Source organism: Nematolebias whitei, chromosome 8, assembly GCF_014905685.2.
Source record: "Nematolebias whitei isolate Nwh7 chromosome 8, NemWhi1, whole genome shotgun sequence".
NCBI classification, from domain to species: Eukaryota; Metazoa; Chordata; class Actinopteri; order Cyprinodontiformes; family Rivulidae; genus Nematolebias; species Nematolebias whitei.
In genome coordinates, this window is record NC_056505.1 from 18534220 (window position 1) to 18557837 (window position 23618).

Genomic DNA, 23618 nt, shown 5'->3' on the forward strand with positions numbered 1-23618 from the left:
CTACTACTACTACTACTACCAAAAAAGCTGAAACAACAACTATAACTACTACTACTACTACCACTATCACTACCACTATTACTACTACTAACAAAACAGCTGAAACAACAACTACTACTACTACTACTAATATTACTACAAAGTACTACTACTACTAATAATAATAAAAAATCTGAAACAACAACAACAGCAACAACAACTACTACAACAACTACTAATACTACTACAACTGCTGCTTCTAAAAAAGCTGAAACAACAACAACCACTACTACTACTAATAATAACAAAAAAATCAAACAACAACAACCGCTACTTCTAAAAAATCTGAAACTACTACTACTACTACTACAACAACTGCTGCTTCTAAAAAAAGCTGAAACAACAACAAATACTATTACTACTTCTACTACTACTACTACTGCTACTACTACCACCAATACTACTACTACTACTACCACCAATACTACTACCACTACTACTACTTTGCTCATGAGTGAATGCTTCAATGTGTATTTTTTGTGGACATGAATAATTGGCTTCAAACTAGGGCAGCACGGTGGCACAACTGGTAGAGCTGCTGCCTCTCAGCGAGCAGGTCCTTGGTTCAAACCCCGGTCCAGGGGCCTTCTGGGTGGAGTTTGCATGTTCTCTCCGTGCATGCGTGGGTTTTCTCCGGGTACTCCGGTTTCCTCCCACAGACCAAAAACATGCATGTTAGGCTGATTGGTAACTCTAAATTGTCCCTAGGTGTGAGTGAGAGAGTGAATAGTTGTTTGTCTCGTTTGTCTCTATGTTGATGGACTTGCGACCCGTCCAGGGTGTACCCCGCCCCTCGTACAGTGATTGCTGGACATGGGCACCAGCGACCCCCATGACCCAAAATGGAACAAACAGGTAAAGATAATGGATGGATGGATGGATGGCTTCAAACTAAGTAACTTTCAGGAAAAACATTTTGATACCTCATGCGATAATAAAGTTACAGTATTTTACCTTGAGGATAAGATCTGGTTGTCTGCTTTGTGCACATTTCATGTTCAGGTACATTTAGGGCTCATGTGTTAAACAGTAACGTATAACTTATGTCAAATTGTGTCTTCACATGATATTCAGCATGAACCTGGCCGGCGCAAACATTATGGACTGAATTCAGATCCCTTACAGTCGGCAAAAAACAGCAAAAAACTAATTTAAGTTAGTTTAGATTAGATAAAAATGACGATTAATAAACTAACAAAGAAAAAAAAATTGAATTTGGCGAAAATAAAACAGTACATGAGCACAGAGGACAGAAAGAAACAGATTTGTTGTACTGCTAAATAATGACAAAGTTGCAATGGTAATTCATGTGTAATGTCAAACTCAGTGTTTGTTTAAGAAGACAAAATAACACACAAAAAATAAATAAATGCAAACTATTTCCTGTTGGGACTGCTAATTTAGTTTAACATTTTAAAAGTTGAACCATCAACATGAATGAATCCAGTTTCACTTGTGTGAGCAAATGTTTGAGCTAGATTTGTGAAATGGGAAAACATAGGAAACACCAAAGTGATTTTTCATTAGGGAAAATAAAACAAAGCGTGAAAGAAAAGGTCAGTGATTAAAGACTGAAATTATTAAGGTGAGCAATTCAAAAGAAAAATAAAATGTTGATAAATCCCAAAACAACTTACATGGAATTTCCAAATCACTCTTTGCTTTAGGCTCAGTGGACTTCTGAAACAATGAACCTTGGGACAGGGAGGGGAAACAAAAACAAATGGAATAAATGAAATGAATGAAAGGAAAGGACAAGAAAAATCAAACACGTCACATAAAAAACAGGACAGTGTCTTTTATTTTCTTTCTTATTTTTTCCCAAGTTGTGCTCAAAACAAATTTCCAGTGAGGTTTGAGAGAAACCTCAAAAAGCTCGTTAGGCCACAAATAAATAATATGGCAATTTTAGAAGCTTTAACTGTAAGACAATTACTGCTGAGTCATGTGGAGTGGTCCACTAAGTCACTGCAAACAGAAAGTCTGTAACAGATGAACTTTTGATGTACTTATATATAATTAAAGTGCTGCTTTATAATTGATAAAGGTAACATAGCAACATGATGCACTTAAAAGCTTCTTGGCTCAGAACAGTTGACTGTAGAAAAGTCACTGATTCAGCACTAAAGGGGAGGAAACACTGGCTAGGTTAAGTGGGGTGACAAGCACAAACTGTACTAACATACAATAACACTTGTATACTTGGCAGGCGGGGAGTGACATTTTCATCAGAGTAACTCAGATGAAGTGAGCATCACTGCCCTGATTGAAATTTCTCAGTTTGCTGGGCTTTCTTATTTTATTCTGTGTGCCTCTTTGCTGGTGCACATTTTAGAATGTTTTTAATTAGATTCTTTATTTTATTATTATTATTATTAGGCAAGAAGATTACACAATTACTAACAAACTGGGCTTAATTTGAGCAGGATTCGGGAACTCTCTTATTTTGACAAGGTGTGTTTCGGTAATTGTTTGCTTAGATCCGGTATCTCTCAGGTGTACTAATAATAAAGTTATGGACAAGTATGACTGTCTTGAAAAAATAAAACGTATATTGGATATTGGGGGAGTGGTGGTGCAGAGGTTAGAGAAGGTGGGTCTGTGATCGGAAGATCGCTGGTTCTGACAACATCAAAAAATGTGGATGGGGTAGGTGAAGCACCCACACCTGCCCCCACCCTCATTTGCCCCACTCTGGGCCCCTGAGCAACGCCCTTAACCCTCATCTGCTCCCTAAACAGGTGTCTCTTGAAAAAGAGTTCTCGTGGCTCATTGAGGCTACCTGTATAAATAAAGGGTAAATGAAAAATGAAAAAAAAAAAAAGTAAACTGAAACTAATTTCATAAACACTCATTTTAAACACAACAGTCACTTAAGAGCTTCTTAATATCACATAGAGCTGTCCTTCCAGTAAACATTTCCGCTTCTACCCTTAAAAAAATCTCTGCCCTTAAGAGTGGTGGGGGTGAGTGTCAAGCTAACCAGGTAGTCATATGCGGACAGGAGCTCACAGGCAGTCGCCATGAACAGATGAAGGAGGCGACTGGAGGTTTCACATGTGGAGTCGGACAACAACGAGCAGGGCAGTGAATTCTGCGGAGAAGAGTTGGGATCTGAACCGTCAAGTAAGTGGGGGGGTAGGATGCTTGACAGAAGCGGAGTGTTTACAAATGTAGGTAAACATAAATGTTTAACCACCCGCTAAAATACATCAAAATGCAGGAAATCATGTCTACTTTATTCAAAATTTTCTTGGGGAGGACCCCCAGACCCCCCCCCCCCCCCCCATTCGCTGGCCCACTTGCTATTTGCGTTCCAGCATTGATCCGTTTACAAATTAACTGCTAACAAATGTTTGAATGTATTTAACAAATGACGCAATGATTACAGTTTGAATCAGGGATGATAAAAAGAACAACATGCCAGCACACACAAAAAAAGTGTTTTTAATTATTACAATATCACTGCTGGAGCTTATGATGAAAGAATGGAGCTAGCAAAACAAATGCATAAATGATTCAGTTTGAGTCAACACAAAAGCGACAGACAAAGCAGCCCAGCTGAGACCAAATCATTTAAGGGAAGTAGCAGGAAACAGCTCACAGGCAACAACAGAGTGACCACAATGAGAGAGAGGTAGAGCTTTTAGTGCAAGGAGGGGGTTGTTTGATGCTACCTGCAGATCGTTTTGCATAATAAAAGAGAAACACAAATGAGTGTTCAATTCAAATCCTAAAGTTACATAACAGCCTGTATCTGTGGCGATTGCTGTGGTTTTAGAGGCTGTGCGGCAGATTATATTTGTCCTGCAGGAAATGTGCAGGTGTGCGTATTTGTGCACATGTGTGCACTCAGAATAGATTGTGCGTAAAATGTCACGCTCTCTAGGATGACCTGGTGGAGCTCCGAGTGCATCTCTTCCAAGAACTGTAATCAATGTGTCAGCTAAATGTCAACAAGACAAAACATAAAAGAGAAAACAACTCTTATAAAAAAGCTGAAAGTCACACGTACGCACACACACACACGCACACACAGGCTCGTACGAATGTAACTCTCCTGTAAACAGAAAAATACAAAGAGAAAATGTTCGTAGGGCAAAAGTGAGGTCAAACAGATTTGTAGCTCGCAGAGTTTGACCAGACAACTTTTGGAAAAACCGCAGCAAAGGACGATGGAAAGCATGAATAAAGAGGGCGGGGTTGTGACAGGAGAGAGGATGATAGAGGGAAGAGAGAAGTGCTTCTGAGCAAAAAGTCAATTACAGAGCCACGCTATCTAAAACATTAAATCCCCCATTAAATTGACAGAGCCTTATCTGTTCATTCAAACCCCTAAAACTCCCCAAACTGGAGAAATTATGGTTATTTTTAACACTAGTGGATAAAGACTGCAATACCAACCGACTAATTTTTGTCAACGCCACATCTTAAAATAATTTTTTATCATTGGTGCAAGAAATACTACCTATTTTAATTTACACAGTAAATAGAGGCTCTAAAACTGCCGTGCATGCAGAAATCTCCTCTTACAACTAGAGATACAACGGTACCTGCACCGAGACGGCACGGTTCATGGATTCCTATTGCTACAGGAAACAATTGAAACATTAGTGCTGACATAAAACCACGTCTGTGCAGTCGTTCTGAGGACAGGAAATCAATCACAGGAAATGAGCCTAAATCTATACCTCTCTGGGTTTTATCCCAGATTCTGTGTCCACAAACTGCACCGACTGAAGGGATTCCTTTTCAATGGATCGGAGCTGTGGTACAGTATCCACCAGGCCAAGACTGGGCCAGGCTGCATGTACTGTAAATTCTGTCAATACTGAGCCCACGGCAAAGCTTTTTAAGGAATTATATTGTATTATCCCCTTACTCAAGACACAGAGCATCGACTGACTCATCAGCAGCTACCCTGTCCATGCAGAGAGAAAACACATCCCAGACACGTAGAGGCTCATATAGCTATATATGTGGTCCAAATTTACTGTTAGTCTTTTTTGTTCAAGAATTCAGTAACATTTAAAAATAATCAAAAATGCCACCTTAAAAAAATATACCATAGATTTGATACCTTAAATTAAGGCTGTGCTCCAGCATCATCGTGTGGCATGGAGGCTGCACAGCTGCAGAAAAAAAAAAGCTTTGCAGAGAGTGGTGAAGGCTGCACAGAAGTCTCTTGGAGTCAGCCTCCCCACCATCACAGACATTTACACCTCTAGATGCAGGAAAAGGGCCACCTGCATCATGAAGGACCCCACTCACCCAGCACACACACTTTTTGCTCTGCTCCCCTCAGGAAGGAGGTTAAGGAGCATTAAGTGCAGAACCATTAGACTGATGAACAGCTTCTACCCTGATGCTATTAGACTCATGAATATCTAACCAGGATAATCACTGTGGAAAATCACATCATGTTGCTGCTGATCTGTTTTTTTCATTCATTCAACCTTTATTCAGACAAGTTAATCCCATTGAGCCTCGAGGACTCATTTACAAGAGAGACCTGATTTCAACAAAGAATGATGACAACAATGGACAACAGCAACAAAATGTTTCAAGTTGCTGTGTTCATGCGTGCTCATCTGCTCACACAGACTCATGCTCGTGCTGCTGTTCGACATAACATTTTTATGCTATTAGTGCTCAGTGTATTATTTAGCTAATGTTTTTATTAGTTCATATCTTGGATCTTATTACTGTTTTTCTTTTACATTTTATTGTTGGATGTAACTGGGATCCTGATTACACAATCTCGTTCCACCACATGTACCACATGAGATGCGAATGACAAATAAATCTGTTTGACTCTTTTTGACTTTAATAGTACGGTAGTTTATTTTACACTTAGATTAAAATATCGTCAGCATGGTGTGGTGTATAACTTGATTTGGATCTAGATAAATGTCAAAAAGTCAACATGATATTATTCTATTTCTCACTGTGGTCCATCTGCTCATAAATTAAAACCACTGATGCAGTGAGAAGAGTTTCTCCTACAGTCTGCCTTAACAATGCGAGCCAACAAAAAGACTGTATGTAAGTTAATTACCCAAAAAATATAACTATGAACAGTTCCATTTAAAGAAAAAATACTTTATTGGAACAGAAATGTAGGTATTTCCACAGGCATGAGATGAAAATGCAAACCTAATTTAAACTCTACATGCTCCATTACCAGGCTTGGATCTTTTCATGTCTTTTTGTGACTAAAAGTCACTTCAGCAAAATGGCAAAATAAATAAATAAAATAATAACAAAAAAGGAAATCCAAGCAGATATGGAAGCAGTAGTCTCAGCTTGCAAAGCAAAGTTGTCTCGTGATTTGATTATCAGGATTGCCATTCATGTGATGATCAAATTTTGAAAATTGTCTTTGATTGTCCTCTTTTTTAAATGTCCATCACCTGCCAAATAAAATTATAAGATGTGTAGGCAACCAGAGTCTGCCTTGACAGCGACCAGCCAGATACACTTATGTGGTGTCATCTTGCACAAACGGCCTTCCAGAGACAGAAATTCAATATTTTCCAACTGAATTTAAAAAAATGCTTGTTTACAAGTGGTAAAAAGTGCTGTCGGTGTAAATGTCAAATCAGAGAATGCATTTGTAGCAATTAAACGGGTATTCAGTTTTATTGCTCAGTTTAAAAAATATATTTAAAGACAAATTTATTTAAATTTTCCACGCTGTTTGTCTAGCAAGGAAGTAAGAAAAATATGAAGAAGGCTGCCATAAAAAGGTTGGTATTTAACTGTTGCTGCTGTTACTAAATTCCATATTTATCATGTCATGGGTCAGCTCAATGAAATCTGAAAAATGTTCATCCCTACATTGCTTTTCATGAAAAATCCTAAAACAAATCAAAAGATGGGTCTCAAAAATTGTAGAAAATTCTCACAGCTGATGTCATGTTTTGTGAACTATTTATAAAACAGTGGACATATGTAAAAAAAAAAAAAAGAAAAAAGAATATGTTTGTTAGTTTGAAACAGGAATTATTTTTCCGTTTTCATGTTCCTTTAAAAAACCCTTTCCTGCCTTTGTCATCTGCTTGTCTGCCAATTACTCTGAGCACATGAAGTAACGAGCAGCACTCCAACAAGCCAACAAATATAATTGCCTCTACCTTGGAAAAGCCACTGCTGTTATATTGTGCTCATTATGACTCAGGCCACAGTTTCCATGCAGGTTTTAAAAATCTACTGATGTCAGGAATGACTAAGTTGTAGAGGATTGTTCCACATCATTATTTATCATTACTTTCTATATAAAACTACTGTTTTTTTAATTGAGTGAGGGAAGGGAAAGTAGGAAGAGTGAACGTAATGATAACATTCAGAAAGCTTCGCACATTTTTGGTTTGCTTGGTGAGTCACCTGCAGTGTGCAAAGAAGAAACACTCAACCAGAAGCCAATCGTAATGGGAAAGGAGAGGAAAAAAATGAGCAAGGGGTGCAGAGTTGGGAGTCAAAAGTTAAGAGGAGAATTGAAACGAACGATGAAGGTAAAGAATAGAGAGAAGCTCAAAGAGACAAGAAAACAAAACATTTGACAAAGGTTGCTTAAAGAAAGGACAGGAATATTTTATTTAAGAAGTATTATTAAAAACGGATGTAGTGAAGATGTTTTGTATTTATATAAAGGTGTCTGAGTTTTTTGTTGTTTTTTTGGTAGGTTTTTGTGATTGAGGGTTAATTTCTCTTGTTTGTTCTTTGTTTACTTTCCCTGTTCCTCTGTGTCTTCATCACCGTCAGTATTTTTTCCACACAGTCAGTCTCTGCTCCAGTCTCACCCACACCTGTTCCCTATTATCATTAATCCACCTGTCTCCAGTTTCCTCATCAGTCCCAGTCCATATTGTCTCAGTCCTCACTTCTCTGTGGTCTGGCATTGTGCTTCCATGCTCTGTACAGTTCTCTGCCTTGTCTCCTGGAGTTTTGTTATTTTGTAGGTTTTAGCTGCCACGCCAGCTTTTTGTTTTGTGTAGTGATAAATAAATCTTTTAGTTTTTATCTCCTTTTGTTGGTTTGCATTCTGGGGTAAAATCTCCTTACAAACCATCACAAATTGTTGCAATCTGATATATGACTGTGATTAAACACATTGTTAGACATTTACTTTTGTTTTCAAAGTAGAAAAAAGTATAGTGTAAAATTATGGTTCTCGACCTTGACGCTGGATTTCTGATAAGGCAGTAATCGACATCATTATGACCACTGACGGGTGAAATGACCAACGCTGCTCATCTCGTCACAAAACCATCTGCTTCAAAACACACACACACCACATTAAAGTCCCTTTTGACATATACCATCCACCTAAATGAAACAACCACCCCTATCTAAAAAAAATAAATAAATAAAATGCAGGACAGCAAAGATCCCAGCAAAATCTGCACAAACATACAAAAGGTCGGTATCACTTTGCATTAAGGCTTCCTTTATAGATGGCTAATAAATGGTTTATAGATAAATTATTAATTCCTCTATAAACACTTTATAAATCATTAATAACTGCTTATTAAGCATTTATTACAGGTGACAAAAAGACAAAGTTCTTGTCAAATAGTGAGCCAAATCTGCCACCTAGATATTTCATCTAGAGTTATTATGTTAAACATTTCAGACTAAGTTACTAATTTGTAACCACAATAAGCATTTGTAAACCATTTTTTTGCATATAATATTGTACTTTATAACTGCATTATAAGTATCTACAACTAATATTATATCTTTAAACAAATAGGTTTACAAATGTTTATTGTACTTACAAGGTAGTAACTTAGTCTGAAATGTTTAATATAACGACTCTAGATGAAATATATAGGTGAACAGATTTAGCTCACTATTTGGCAACAAACTGGTCTGTTTTGTCTCTGTCACCTTTAATTAATGCATAATAAACAATTATTAATGATTTATAAAGTGTTTATAGAGGAATTAATAACGTATCTATAAACTATTTATTAGCATCTATAAGGGGAGCGTTATTGTAAAGTGGTACCAAAAGTTATTTACCTTACTTGCAAATCTTCTAGATGTCAAATGATGGGATCTGATGGTGTTTCTATGATTCACACTCAATCCACAGAGATCATGACCCAAAATTCACAGAACTTGAGAAAAACATTTTGCTAACACTTCTGGACACTTTTTGTCTATGGTTTACTTCCTAAATATTAAACATACGATCAATATAAGGGAAACATATTGATGCTCGATACTCTGCAGCATTAGCCTAAAATCGTTTTTATGAATTTATTTTGAGATGCAAAGACTTAAAAAAAAGTTCTTCTTGGATATGGTGTGATGCACAACTTATCATTTAGATAAAGATGTTGTTTCTTACTTTGCATACAGAGTCCATCGGTGCAGTTTTGAGACTGGAGCACCAGACCCTCGCAGTCCTTCCCACCATTTTTAGGAGCTGGGTTGTTGCACTCTCTTCTCCTCCACTGAGTGCACTCTGTCCCACAGGCCGACCACTTACTCCAGTCTGTCCACACACCGTCCACTGGAGGGAGAGGAAAAGGGGTGAGTCATAACTTAGAAAATTATGCAGTAAACAGACAGGAAATGTAAGATGAAATACGATGTATAGAACGGACTACAATAGAATAAAATAAGACTATTACCAGTGCACAATGTGGTACAGGGTAGCTTCTGGATGGCCTGTCCATCACAGGGTAGTCCTCCATTGAGAGGGGCGGGGTTAGTGCAGCTCCTGGTTCGTTTCTGAAAACCTCGTCCACAGCGACTGTTACACGGAGACCACTCTGTCCAAGTCGACCAGCCGCCGTTCACTGAGGAAACACACATTTCTCATTTCATTCTGAATATATCAGGCTTCAGCCTCAGCGTGTTCTTCAGGGAGGTGTTACAATGATGGAAATGACCATGCAAGATAAAAAAGCTGACAATTTATTTTACTCATACAATATTCTTATCTTTAAAATTAACAAACATCTGTTACTCAGTTTTGTTTTATTTAAACAGCCCCATCTGATGACATAATTTCATGGCACTGTACATAAAAAAAACAGATGCAATTAATTCCAGTTATAACATAAATCAAAACATTCCAACAGACCAATCAATCTATATATTTTACCATGACCAAAAACATGTTTGGTAAATTAAAATATGCCATTAAGACGTCTAAAATCTGATAGGTTGTGTCTTAAAAACAAATTATCTGCTTTGTTCTAAACATAATATTCCAATTTTCAAGCTCAAATAATTATATAATGTTAACACTAAAAAAACTGGTTAGACAAGAAATCCTTTTATATTTAATAACTACATCTGCAGCCATACACAATCATGACTAATGTAAATTTCAAAACAGATGATACAAACACATTTTGACATGTTTTGTGGAGGTAAATTCTACTTGCTCAAGTTTAATGAAAATGGATGGATTTTATTGAACCTGAACGCCACGCATACTCGCAAACTTCCTTGTAGCTTCACAATTACCCTGCAGCTTCTGTCACACATCTTTCCCCCTTCACCACTGTGTTTACACTCAATACAAGGATTTGTACAATCCACTAAACACAAGCTAGAACAAAAAAAGATTAACCTTCTGGCAAATTGCTTTCAGCTGAACTCTTGAACATAAAAGGTGAAAACATAACTGTTTTAAGGCACATAATGAATCAAACTTCTCTGACTCTTTGCTAATCAAAATTGGGATTTCATTTATTTTTTTTTCCTTTCATATCTGTCTATTTCTCTTTGCTTGTACCTCTGCAAGGTCATCCAGCATCTTGTTTGTTCAGACATAACTCTTCCTTCATTTAGTTTATTACTGTTTTGGTATTTCAAGTAAAAAGATTAAGTGCAGGAAACAGAGTGGGAGAAAAATTAGATATAATGTTAAAGTGAGTCAGATTGAGTGATGGAGCGTTCTTTCCAGAAAAGTATGGAGGGCTGAAGCAAGAAGGGGTTCTCTTCAGACTGAAAGTGGGTGTTTCTAAAGAATAGGCATTTATAAAGGGCAATCACTGACTAACTGTATTTGTTGGCTATTTAGGTAAGTTACTTCAGCTCTTTTTTAAAACTCAAGGTTTCTAAGAAACAGTGTTATATCTGCTGTCAAACAAAAGAAGATTCTCTTTTGTTCTTGGTTGTAGGCTGCACCTGACACAGGTTGGCTTGGGTGTGGTCTGGGTACAATGGAATATGAAGAATCTGAAGCGAAACCTGCTCTCATTTGTCAAAAAGTCTGGTCTCAATTAAAGATCATGAGTCCTGTAACGAGATAACGGCCCAAAACAAACGTTAAAAACAAAATTTGCTCTTTAGAAGTTCTTCTATGAGATCTGATCTATGAAAGGAGCTGAAACATGGAGTAGGATTGACCCTTAAAATCTGACAGCTGAGGAAGTTAACCAGTAAACAGAAATACCTGCTCCAGTTGCAGAAAGCTGACAGAACTGACAATCATCTGCAGTGACTGATCTAAAAGGTTGAGGAAAATGTGGAGTTAAAGGAAACATCCTTTGTCCCAAAGCCAGTTGAAGTATCATGATTATTTTGGTTACTTTATTTATGAATTGAATCGATTGTAACTATTTTCACATTATTCAACAACCAAAACGGATTTTGTTTTTTAATGAAAAGGCTAGGTATTAACAAACATGTAGCCCTCCCCACTACCCATTTATGTTGCTCTTATTTTGAAATGTAACCGGAAGTTCTGTTAAGAGAGGCGTAAAGAGAAGTTATGGAGACGCCACTAATGTCGAACCGGCTAACACAATCTGTCTGCTGTTATACTCAGGTTATACTTGCTTAATAAGTCTTCTGAGTCTCAATGTTTGCAACCCCCTGGTGGCTGTTATTACATTACTGTATACTGTACTGCATTTTATTGTACCGTTCTGTATTCTTTCAATAAAGATTTGAAAAAAAAAAAGTTTTCTGATATCTTCGTCCAGTCAGATGTGGCCCTTGAGATACGCCTTCCGTATTGGTCTGCACAGATACCTACTTGGTTGAAGCAGCATCTTGACAGCTTTGTCTCTGACACCCCCCCACCACCACCACCACCACCACCACACCCCCACCCCCAGATAGCACCCACTCCTTTTTCAAAGTTAAATTAGAAATTAAACTCCAGGGGGAGGAGAAACCCAGCAAATTAATGAAGGCACAGCCACTTCACGCTGACTTTTCCTCAGGATTTTCCATCAGTTTCTTGCACTCACTCTCCTCTTTTCCTACTCCTCACCTGTTTGCCCTCCACCTGTAGCTGCTTCACTCCCCCCACTCCCCCCCTTTCTGTTTTTCAACTAAGATTTCAGCTTGTAAACAGTGTCACCCAGGCCCGTGTGGAGCCGAGAAGATTGAACCCCAGATTGAACAATCTATTTCTGTAAGGATACATCAGTGTCAAACCACTCCATCTCTTGCTGTCTGTATCGAACAGGCTCACATGCTCAGTTATTATGATTGAAACACTCCTCCTGGTGAAATGAGTCCGTGAGAGAAACACTTGGTTCAGCATGTGTGTGATATGCTATGGATTTTTCACAATTTACCTATAGTCTTATGACGAAGTGGCAATTGGTAAAACAAAAAAGGAAAATAAAGCAGGTAGGGCATTCAGCTTTTCAGGTTTTAGCAAAATAGCACAGAGAAAACTGTGTGTAAAAAGAAATACAGTAGTACCTCGCTAGTTTGTGGTTCAGTTTTCACGGACTCGCTCTTTCGCGGTTTTTTCGCGGTTGACGAGCCATGGACTGTTTATTTATTTAAAATTAATTATTTTAAATGATTTAGCACCTGTGTGCAGCCCACAGGTGCAGGGGGAAGCTTCACCCGCTCTCTGCCACCCCCACATTTCTCCTCCTGCTGCAGCAGCTTCGTGAAGCATTAACTCTTTATTGTCCAGCTGCACCCATCGACTTTTGTCTTCCAACTTAAAATTCAAAGTATGTCACATCGTCAAATTGTCATAATCACAAAAGATAAAAGTGTTAAAAGTTATTTTTAATTATTTTAGAACTTTTATGTTCAGTTGTTACAGTGTAATTGATCAAGAAGTGCATTTCTGCTCCGTGCTGCTGCATGAAGGGTCAACTTCTCTTCTCTACAATTTAAATAGCGTTTAGAGTTTAGAAACATTGTTTAAAATATTGCAAGTGTGTGTGTGCAGGGTTTATAAAACCTTAATATATATAAATGCTAAATTCAAACTGCTATTTATAGTAGTTGGACTGTTAAACTACTACTAAATCACTACTAAACTACTACTTGTACTACTACTACTCTTGTAAATGAGTCCTCGTGGCTCACTGACATTGGCCTGAATAAATAAGGCTTGAAAGAATACTTACTACTACTACAGTAAATACTAAAATAAACTACTACTACTTGTGTATGTAATTTTGTTCCATTTCATGTACCACAGGAGATAGTAATGACGATAAAGTTTACTTACACTTGAACTTGGACTACTATGTATCCCTACTTCATGATTTTTCACTTATTGTGGGAGCGTGGTCTCTAAACCCCACGATAAACGATGCTAGAACTTAACAGAGAATTTCTGAACAATATTATATTAGTTATTTTCATTGTTGTTGTTTTTTCGCAGCTGGTACCATCCAATATGCTGCATAACTCACAGAACTGTGACTTCTCACACTCCGCTTTAAACACGTTTAAAAAGCCCTTGTGTTTTAATTTAAAACTAAATGTGTAATTGAAGGCTGTTGGGTATGGGTGATGGGGTTAATTAGGTAAGATTAAGGGTGAAGTACAACGAAAATGTAATACCAATAAAAAAAAAAATTAAAATCCTGCAGAAAGAGAGAAAAACAAACACGTCGGCATGGCAGCACAGCCAGTTTCATGTGATGGAGAATGGATACGTCTCAAACACTGACGTTAATTGCAGGTTCAGAAAAAAAATATAACAGTGCTCCACTAAAACTTTTCATGAAATGATGATCCAAATTATAATAATGACAAGAATAAACTCCATACACACTTACCATACACGATCACAGTGGCTGTGGTGCTTCGCCTTTTGGCCACAATGTTCTTAGCCACGCACGTGTAGTTGGCCGTGTCAGACAGACGCGCCTGTTTGATGATCAAGTTGTGATCAATAGTAATGTAAAAGTTTCTGTCCTCTGCAGGGTCTATAATCTCCTCATTCTTTAACCACTCCACCTGGGACACAGAGAAATGAAAGATTTACTGTAGGTGAGCGATGCTTTATTTGCAGAAAGAGAAAAGACCAGGAAAAAAATACTTTATGTGTTGTTGCCTTCAGGTATAATACAAATAAAAACAGGTTAATGTGTATAAATACTGCCGATTCAGGTAAATTATTATATCAAGTTTGAGCATTCAGAACTGATCCACACTGTTGGATGAGTGAGAAAATGTGACGCTCATCAACAATACACTTATGAGCAAAAAGTAAAATAATTAAAAGGTTAGGCATTGGGTTAATCTTAATTTTAGCATCTATAAATGTCCTCACTGTCTGAAGAAATGAGTATAGTGGAAACAATGGACTTTTTATTTTTTTTTAAAACAAAAATCTGAGGTGCAAAATGCCCAAAACATATGCTTTCACAAGGTTCTTTGGGTGAAGGGTAGAACAGCAGTAAAATGTTCTATTTATGGGCCTAATCACATTTCCTGAGAGCTGTATTTGTCGGTCCAAACTCATAAATCCAACCTATCAAAGCTTTATGGCAGGGACATAAATGTCCAAGCTGTGTTTAAATTCAGGCCGGTTAATTTCCTCCTCCCTCAACATTAGGAAATGGAAATTTCAGATGCAGAAAAGAGGAAATTTAACATTATTCTTCACTTTACTGCCTGCTCCGGCCTGGCAGTCATTCTTTCCCCTCAGTTATTCCACCTGCTTCTTTCTCTGATCTTTAAAGGTCTGGCAGTGCTCTTTGGATATGGAGCTCAGTGTCGGTCAGAATTTTCATTCTGAAGTGAGCTGCTGCGTGACCTTTCAGTTTCCATTAGGCTAAGCTTTTACAAGGAGAAAAATAAATAAAAGAAACATTCAAAAACAGTGCAAATGCTTAGTGTACAAAAACGTGCAAGCACTGTTTCACAAGTTAAAGCAAAAGCTCTGCATAGAAAGTGTGAATTTGTTAGGTTTTTAGTTAAACAAGAAGTGATGTCAATACAGGGGACAGAGATAAGGTCCTTGCTGTAATAGTGTGTTAACACTGATCTCAGCTGATGGTGATTAGACTACAGCAGGGGTATTCAACTGGCGGCCCACAAGCCATTTCCGGCCCATTGGTGACTTCAATCAGGCCCACCAATGACTTCATTAAAAAATAAAATAAACAATTGAGGTTCTGGATTTGGGTTTGTGCTCTATTTAGTGTTAGGGTTAGGGTTACATGTGGTACGAACGACAACTCTGGCATTTATGATTGACACATTAAACCCCCACTTAAAAAAACCAAACATAAAACATAAAATGTACAATACATACAATGGTAAACCCATTTTTAAAACACCTTTGGCCATGTTATTCTGTCTAAGAAAAAATGCAACGAAAGATTTTTGAAAACTATGAAAGGAAAAGTTAAATAATTTGCAGAGCTTATACATTGTCTTTATCTTCACAATAAACCATCATTTGAACTGTAATATAATATTAAAACTTAAAAGAGTAACTTTTCAAGGGAAGTTTCCCATATTTTTTTGTCTTTTGTTTTCCCTGTGGCTTGATTTTTAAAACAAAGTTTTAGACGCTGACTTCAGGAATCAAGCTGTGAAAATGACACAGCCTACATGTGAAATTACCAGTGTTACCCATTAGAACCAGTAGGTAAACTCATGAGAAGCTTTAGGCCTTGATGGGTTATTGCTGGCTGTGAGCTCTTGTGTGAAGATCCAGTGAAAATAGCTGCAGTCGTTGACGACTTGAAGGTTGTAGCCCGTCAGACTGATGTGTGCTCTGGTGGCTTCAGACAAAGGGACCACATGTGGTGGCAATCCTACCATTGCTACTGCATCATTAGCCACAGCTGGTGGAAGTGTGGGTGTGTGTGTGTTTGTGTGTGTGTGTGTAAACGGCAAAGTGTGGCAGACTGGATCAAGTCAACCTCATGGGAAAGTGCACATTTGTTATTTTAACTCTTGCCCCCTCATCACCTGCCACTCTTGCTCTAGGCACACGCCACAAAACACGAACAAAAAAGTGCAAGGACACACACCCAGAGTCAAAGAAAAAGCTAAAGAAATCAACAAAAACACCATTAAAATCCAGGTCTATTGTTGTGGTGTTAAAATGAAATATCATTATACATGCTGGTGAGGAGATGCTACCGTTGCTTGAAGTCTTATCACACAAACACACACAAACTATACAAAGTAGGACACCATTCGACACACTTCTTATGAACAAACAGTGGAAGCAGCCATGCTCTCCGTTTCAACTGTAATGGGATTTATATTAATAAAAAAGACAAGGTTCAACAAAAGTCTCTTTTTCTTTAAAAAAAATCCTAATGGTTTCTTTTAAGAAAGTGCAAAGGCTTTTCCTAATCAATAACAAACTCACTTCATACTTTCTCTCTACTTGACCCAGTGACTAACAATATCTTGGCTAGTATTTTGTTCTGGGCGGCTGTGGCTGAGTGGTTAGAGCAGTCGTCCTCCAATGCGAAAGTTGGGGGTTCAATTCCACCAGCAGTCACAGGCCTAAGTGTCCCTGGGTAAGACACTGAACCCCTCATTGCCTCCAATGTGTCCTTTCAGTGTATGAGTATGATAAAGCACTGATTATTCTTTGTAGAGATCCAGTAGAGTGCTGTCTGAGTGGGTAAATGAGGGCGCAGATTATAGTGTAAAGCACTTTTAGTATCTCAATAAGACAGAAAGGTGCAATATAAGTACAGTCCATTTACCATTCTTTTTTTTTCCTCAAACCTGGACTGCATTAACACTGAATATATGATGTTTTTACATATTGATAAATATAAACATGTAAAGTTGCTTTCTGGACTAATCAAGGCACTGGGAAGGTTTAATGTTTTTCACATTTTCTGAGAATATGCTCCGTTGCTTGGGAGAGGAATTAAACCTTAGCCGAGTTCTGTGCAAGATAGAAGTAGACACAAACACAATGAAATACATGTAGACAAGCTTTTCGTTCGAGCGCTAGAAAATGTTTTGAACAGCAACGTTTAGTGACATACCTGCTCAGAGAAAGAGCAGCGCAGTCACAGCGTCGCTCAGAAAAATGCTGAATAAATGTGGCAAAAGCCAGAACAAGACAAAAGACTACAAAGCAAGGAGGAAGATAAACAAGCGAGAACTATCTATGAAAAAAATGCTAATACGTGTCATGCTTTGCAGAGCCACAACAAAGAGCTGATAACAACGCAGATACGAGGTAGAATCCAGATATTAATATTACAGTGGCAGCAGCCACACAATCAGAGTGTGACAAAGCACAAAATAGACTAATTACAATCAAATGTGATTTTGTAATTACATCATGGTAATCAAATCGTTAGTATGGGCATGCATGAGGGCCTGTGTTTGTGTGTGTGTGGGGGAGGTAACTGGTGTTAATATTCATGTTCGTCACTGAGGATTATCTCCTTGATTAGCTATATTATGTGGATCTGTATAAGTCCACAGATGAGTGGGTTAAAGAGCTCTCGTGGTGATTAATCTACCTATTTGTGGGTGTTTCCATGTTTATTAATCCTAACCACCCCACCTTCTGCTCCAACAAGCTCTGTCCACTCGTTTCATTGCAAACAGAAAGATTTTTGAACATCTGAAGTAAAAATAAAAGATGCTTAAAAAAAAAGTTTGACACTAAAAGTTGAAAGCAACCACGAGCATTTAAAAAAATATTAAACATTTCCAATAAAGGATATATATTTATTCTTTAATTCATAAACAACTATGTATTTGATTCAATTTGAAAATAGGTTTAGGATTGATAGAGTTGCCAAAGAGTAAATTATTTAGGCTAAAATGGAGGATTTTTAAAATAATTTTTAAGGTGATACCAATTAAAAATATAATATCTGCTGGAACCGTCTAAAAAAAACAGCTAACCATGTGAAACATGTTGACAAAAACTATTGCTTGCTAAACTATGTCAAACAATTTCAGAAGGTGGTAACAATTTTGTGTCACTTTTTAAAAATCATAAAACAATACTTTCTGGTTTGCTTTCTGACCTCTTTAAGTGGTGTGCCAGGAAATATTTCTAATAGTACTAAAGAGAAGTTTTAGTATTTTAAACCAAACAAGCACACATACATTTAGGTTTTAGGTTTTCTTTTTTAGTCTTTGCAGAAAAAATGATTTTAGATATGTGATATCCAGTTGATGACCTTTTATGATTCATTAAAACTGAACCTAAAAATACAGATATGACTAATTTCTTCGTTACAACTAATTAAAACAATTAAGAAATCATATCAGTCCAAGTAGGTGTCCAATACTAAAGCCTGATCTATTCTGAGGCAGCTAAATAAAGATGGTAGAGTATATTTGAAAAGGCTCCATCAGTTTACAAGTACAACATCAATGATGGTTTAGTGTAAGCAACCAGGTCAGAGTTATGTGCACATCTCTGAAGTTTGCTTACCTGTTTTTTTTTATTAAGAACCTGCAGATTTTGTATCATTTCTCATTTTTTCTCCTCACAAGGATTTCATCAACCAGTAAACTTTTGATGCGCAGCTCTGCATAATGCTTTCGAGCTGTCTCCCTTCACTGCATTGGTTCTCAGATACCATGTCCCCCTTTAGAGAAGCATACGCGTGTCCAGTTGTCACTGTCTGATCCAAATGAACTTCCTGACAGTTCATTCAGATTGAAACGCATACAAACACTTCATAACCAGATGTTGCACACTCATTATTATTGCTTGTGATTTGTATCCATAGATGCATTGGCAGTTGTCGTGATTGTTTCCATCATCCAACACTGACCTTTGCCTGAATGCTCACCTGCACTAAAACAACCACACACACACAAACCCATATGCACACACACAGACACAAAAATGTAAAATCCCCAAACAGTACATCCAATGAGCAAGAGATATGCTAATTGCATGTACTGAGACCCCCCCAACCCTCCCCCCTCCGCTGCCAAAGCAAGTAATGTAGGGGAAAGACTGGACAGTAATTAAGCAACAGTAGAAACTGAGAGCAGGTGGAGGGAATCACACTGGGAGGAAGAGCCACAGATGTGATGAGGGGCAGAGCTGAACGGCAGAATGAGAGATGTGTCTTGGCAGAGAAGACCATCTATCTTTCCCTCCCGCTGCCATCAGCTTTCTTGACACAAACCCAGACAATTGGCCATAAATGTCCATGCATGTTTATCCTAGGATAATACCAACAGATTCAACACACACCCACACACACACAGCGCCTGCACCCCTGATGTGTCGCTAAGTAGAATAGTAATCAAGCTATTCATTAGTGCAGTAACAAAGGCCATTACTGGCTAATCAACAATCTTCAAACTCAATCGAGGAAAGCTAATAGAAATTTTATCCAACAGTGAGCTTGAATATGGGGAAGCTTGGGTGTGAGTGTGTGTGCATGTGTGTGTTGATATTAGACAAACCAATTAGCCCTTTGTGAAAATACTTTGTTGTTTTAAACAATTACAGAAATGTAAGACTCGAAAATACTAAAATGAAAATTTTCCAAAAGCGTAGCACTAGAAGGATATGCATATACTTTACAGTGGGTTTCTGAACAAAGGCAATGAACAAGTCGTCGTTTTTTTGTTGTATAAAACTCTTTGAAGGATCCCAGTTTGAAGAAACAGAGTTTAATTCTGATTGGAATAACAAGCTAACAACTAGTGGAGTCGACACCAGTATGGATTTCTGCCATCTTAAAACAACTCCATATCCCAAAGATTCATAATAATTTAAGTGAACTAGATTACTGAATCCTTTAGTTTCACCAGTTTTCACTTTGTGCTATGTGTGCCCAAAAACTAGACAAATAACTTTATATATGTAACTGTGTAATGCAAAATTGGCTTTGATGTAAAGTTTATAAAATAGCATTTGTGTGATTTTTAAATAATATTTTGAGACTAGAAATGCTGTAATATGTCAGCAAAGCATTTTGATCTTGGCCCCACCCAGACTAGACATTAAATATTCAATTTAGCCAATATGAAACTCTTCCTCCAAATGGAGATTGTTCAGAGAACTTTTGATAAAAATGTATGTTATTGTTCATAACCCAACAATTTTCAGTCAGGTCATCTGGACAATTTCTTTTTTTTTTCCTGAAACGTTTCACCTTCCATCCGGTAGGCTTCATCAGTCAAGGAAACACACAACACAAAACTGATTCTTCCCCCAACAGCTTACTCCAAAGTGGAACAAACCAGTTATGTTGGTGCTAAGATGGTGTCTTTGGCACGCCCCCTCCTCTGTTGCCGGCCCTCTTCCTCGTCAACAGTCATGTCAAACTGGTTCAAAACCAAAAATGTTCATGCTCAATAATCCACATATACAATGTCGATGAGGAAGAGGGCCGGCAACGGGGGGTGGGGTGGTGGTGCCAAAGACACCATCTTAGCACCAACATAACTGGTTTGTTCCACTTTTGAGTAAGCTGTTGGGGGAAGAATCAGTTTTGTGTTGTGTGTTTCCTTGACTGATGAATCTTTCCGGATGGAAGGTGAAACGTTTCAGAAAAAAAAGAGAAACTGTCCGATGACCTGTCTGAAAATTGTTGGATTGTATACCTGGATTATTGAGCACGGACTTTTTTGGTATTGTTCATATTTCCCACCATTTTAAATGATTAGAACTGTTGCCTTAAAGCAAAGTCAGCATCTAGTTAGAAAACCTTGTTCTCTGTCTACCAGACCCAATTCTAGACTGTGGTCTGTGAGGGCAGCTGCTGACCGGACCTGCCAATGCTGCTAACAAGACCATGCCGCTAACAGAACAGAACCATGCTGCTGAAAGAACCTCACTCTCAATGTTTTTCTTTTTCAACTTTGGCACATTGTTTTAGTATTTTATTAGTATTTTAGTATGTTTTAGTATTTTTGCTGCATGCTTTGGTATTTCTTGTGGTGGTTGTTCTTTTGGCGAGTCGAGACAGTTCTTCTCGTCTTAAGCATTTCATTGCATTGTTGACCTTGTGCTGATTTTGCACAGGACAAATAAACCAAACCTGAACCATCTAATTGTGTGAATATACTGTCCTATCCAAGTCTCACCATTCAGTCTCTAAATGATTCTAAATCATTCCAATCTAATAACAAACTAAAACCTTTAAATATCAGAGTGATTTGAAAAGTATTTGATTTCTAATCCACATCTATAATTCTAATCTCTACTGTCAAATGTTTACATTAGTATTAGACTACTGGAGAACAAATTTACCTCATTTCATCAAATGAACACTTACAAATACATACAAATTAATATTAAAGTTCATGCACAGTAATCCAGGTAAAAATCCAACAATGTTCAGTCAGGTCATCTGGACGGTTTACTTTTTTTGTTGAGACGTTTTGTCCTTCATCCAAAGGACTTCTTAAGTCCGAGGAGCCACAAACAAACTGAGTCCCACAAGCAGCATGCTCCCATAGTGGGGGAAAAAAAAAGTTTGCTGGTGATAAGATGATTTCTTGGGCCCGCCCACTCTCACGTCAACTCCTCTGAGGCAGACATGCCAAAGTGGTTCAAAACATCAAAGTGCATGCTCAGTAATCCAGGTAAAAAGTCAACAATGTGACCCATGAACTCCTTTGAATGAAGGACGAAACGCCTCTGCAAAAAAATAAACCATCCAGATGATCTGACTGAACATTGCTGGATACAAATTAATAGCTTGTATTTGTAATTATTCTTTCTTAACATGATTTCTGTCTTTTTGTCTTTTCTCCTAAAGAAAACCTGATAGCCTCCATCCTGGACCTGTCACTGTGTTCATTTTCTACTTCCTGTCCTCTCAAACTCAGCCGGTCGAAGCAGATGGCCGCTTGTCCTGAGCCTGGTTCCTTATGAGCGAGTTTGTCCTTTCCACTGTCGCCTCTGTGCTTGCTTAGGATGGGAGACTGTGATGAAGTGAAAACTCAAAGCAATAGACTCCTTAAATAAATATTATTTAGTGACTTTTTATATAAATGGTAAATGGGCTGTACTTCTATAGCGCCTTTTTATCTTATCAAGATACTCAAAGTATTTTACAACACAATCTGTGTCCTCATTTACTCATTCATACAGCACTCTACTAGATCTGTACAGAGATAACTGAACAAATCATTCTAAAGAGACTAATCAGAGCTTTATCACATTCATACACCAATGGCACACACATGGGAGGCTACGAAGGGTTCAGTGCCTTGCCCAGGGACCCTTCGGCATGTGATTGCTTGTGGATTCGAACCCCCAACTCTTGGATGACTGCTTTAACCACTCAGCCATAGCTGTCCAACATATACTTTGTAAATGAATGTTTCTGATCAGTGCCCTGAGATAACTTCTCTTGTGATTTACATAATCAGAATCAGAATAAGCTTTATTATCACTGTACCGAGATACAGCGAGAATGTGTTCGTACAGTCGTCCAATAGATGAGCGGAGTGCACGTAAATAAACTGAATTGAACTGAATTTGAATTAACACCTCTCAAGTGAAGATAAAACTAAAGAAATATTAAATTTTCATTAGTTTAGCTGCAATACAGATAAATACCAGTACATAACTTTTAATTCTATATTGACACTAGCCCACATCAGCCAACCTACTGTATGGTCATAAACCTATGTGGCTATAGCCAATTTTGGTTTAACTCAGACTTAAAATACACAGCTAATCTTGATACATTTCACAAAACAGTATTTATGTTAGTTCCAGTAACACATTTGAAGTGTTTTTCCCCCTCATACATCTGTGTTTGTCAAAAAATAACCTGATAAACAGAAGGTAAACAAATTGCTTCTATGTGTATTTTCAACCAACACAACTTAAATGCTGCAATTTGCAACTGCAAAAGTAGCAACTATTGATTTGGAAAAGCAAGTTGAAACAAGTGAAATCTTTGGAGTGTACAAAGTGTGAGTTTGAGTTCATTCCCTTTAATTCACTTGCTAAAATTGGTACACTAAAGCTTCCAGTTGGCAGCATTTTAACAAACAAATGGTCACATTTCTGTGCCAATGATAGTCTTCTTAACTTAAAGGTCCACACAAAACGACCGTGTCTAAACACAAAAAAATGCTCCTCCTCTAAGTGCACTTTCCTCTCCAGAAAGGAAAAATATTAGAAGATGTTTAAATGCAACAAGTAAATATATCTAAGAAGAGTAATGAACTAATAGTCTCCTTGTGGGTAGCAAACAACAACTTGCTTAATAATTAAACCTAATTTACAACACAAATGTTGTAGAAAGCAACAAATACTGCTGTTTAAATGAAGGGAGATGAAAAAAAGAGGGCCATAACAAATAATTTATACCTAAAAATATGTCAACAACTGTGCTTTTGTTGCAAATAATTATGCTTTACATTGACTATATGATGTGTGTTTTACAGATGTAACTTAT

At 37.6% G+C, this 23618-nt stretch overlaps 1 protein-coding gene across 1 annotated transcript in view; it reads right to left on the reverse strand.

Annotated features, from left to right (window-relative positions):
- Nucleotides 1-9326: 9326 nt before the first annotated feature.
- The window catches only part of LOC119413062 (netrin receptor UNC5C), a 190030-nt gene continuing 175738 nt past the window's right edge, over nt 9327-23618 (reverse strand). The window contains exons 5-7 of the mRNA XM_037680074.1: nt 14055-14235; nt 9684-9851; nt 9327-9562 (exon numbers count right to left, since the gene is read on the reverse strand). Coding sequence (XP_037536002.1) covers nt 9327-9562; nt 9684-9851; nt 14055-14235 — 585 coding nt within the window. The remainder of the gene's footprint in view (nt 9563-9683; nt 9852-14054; nt 14236-23618) is intronic.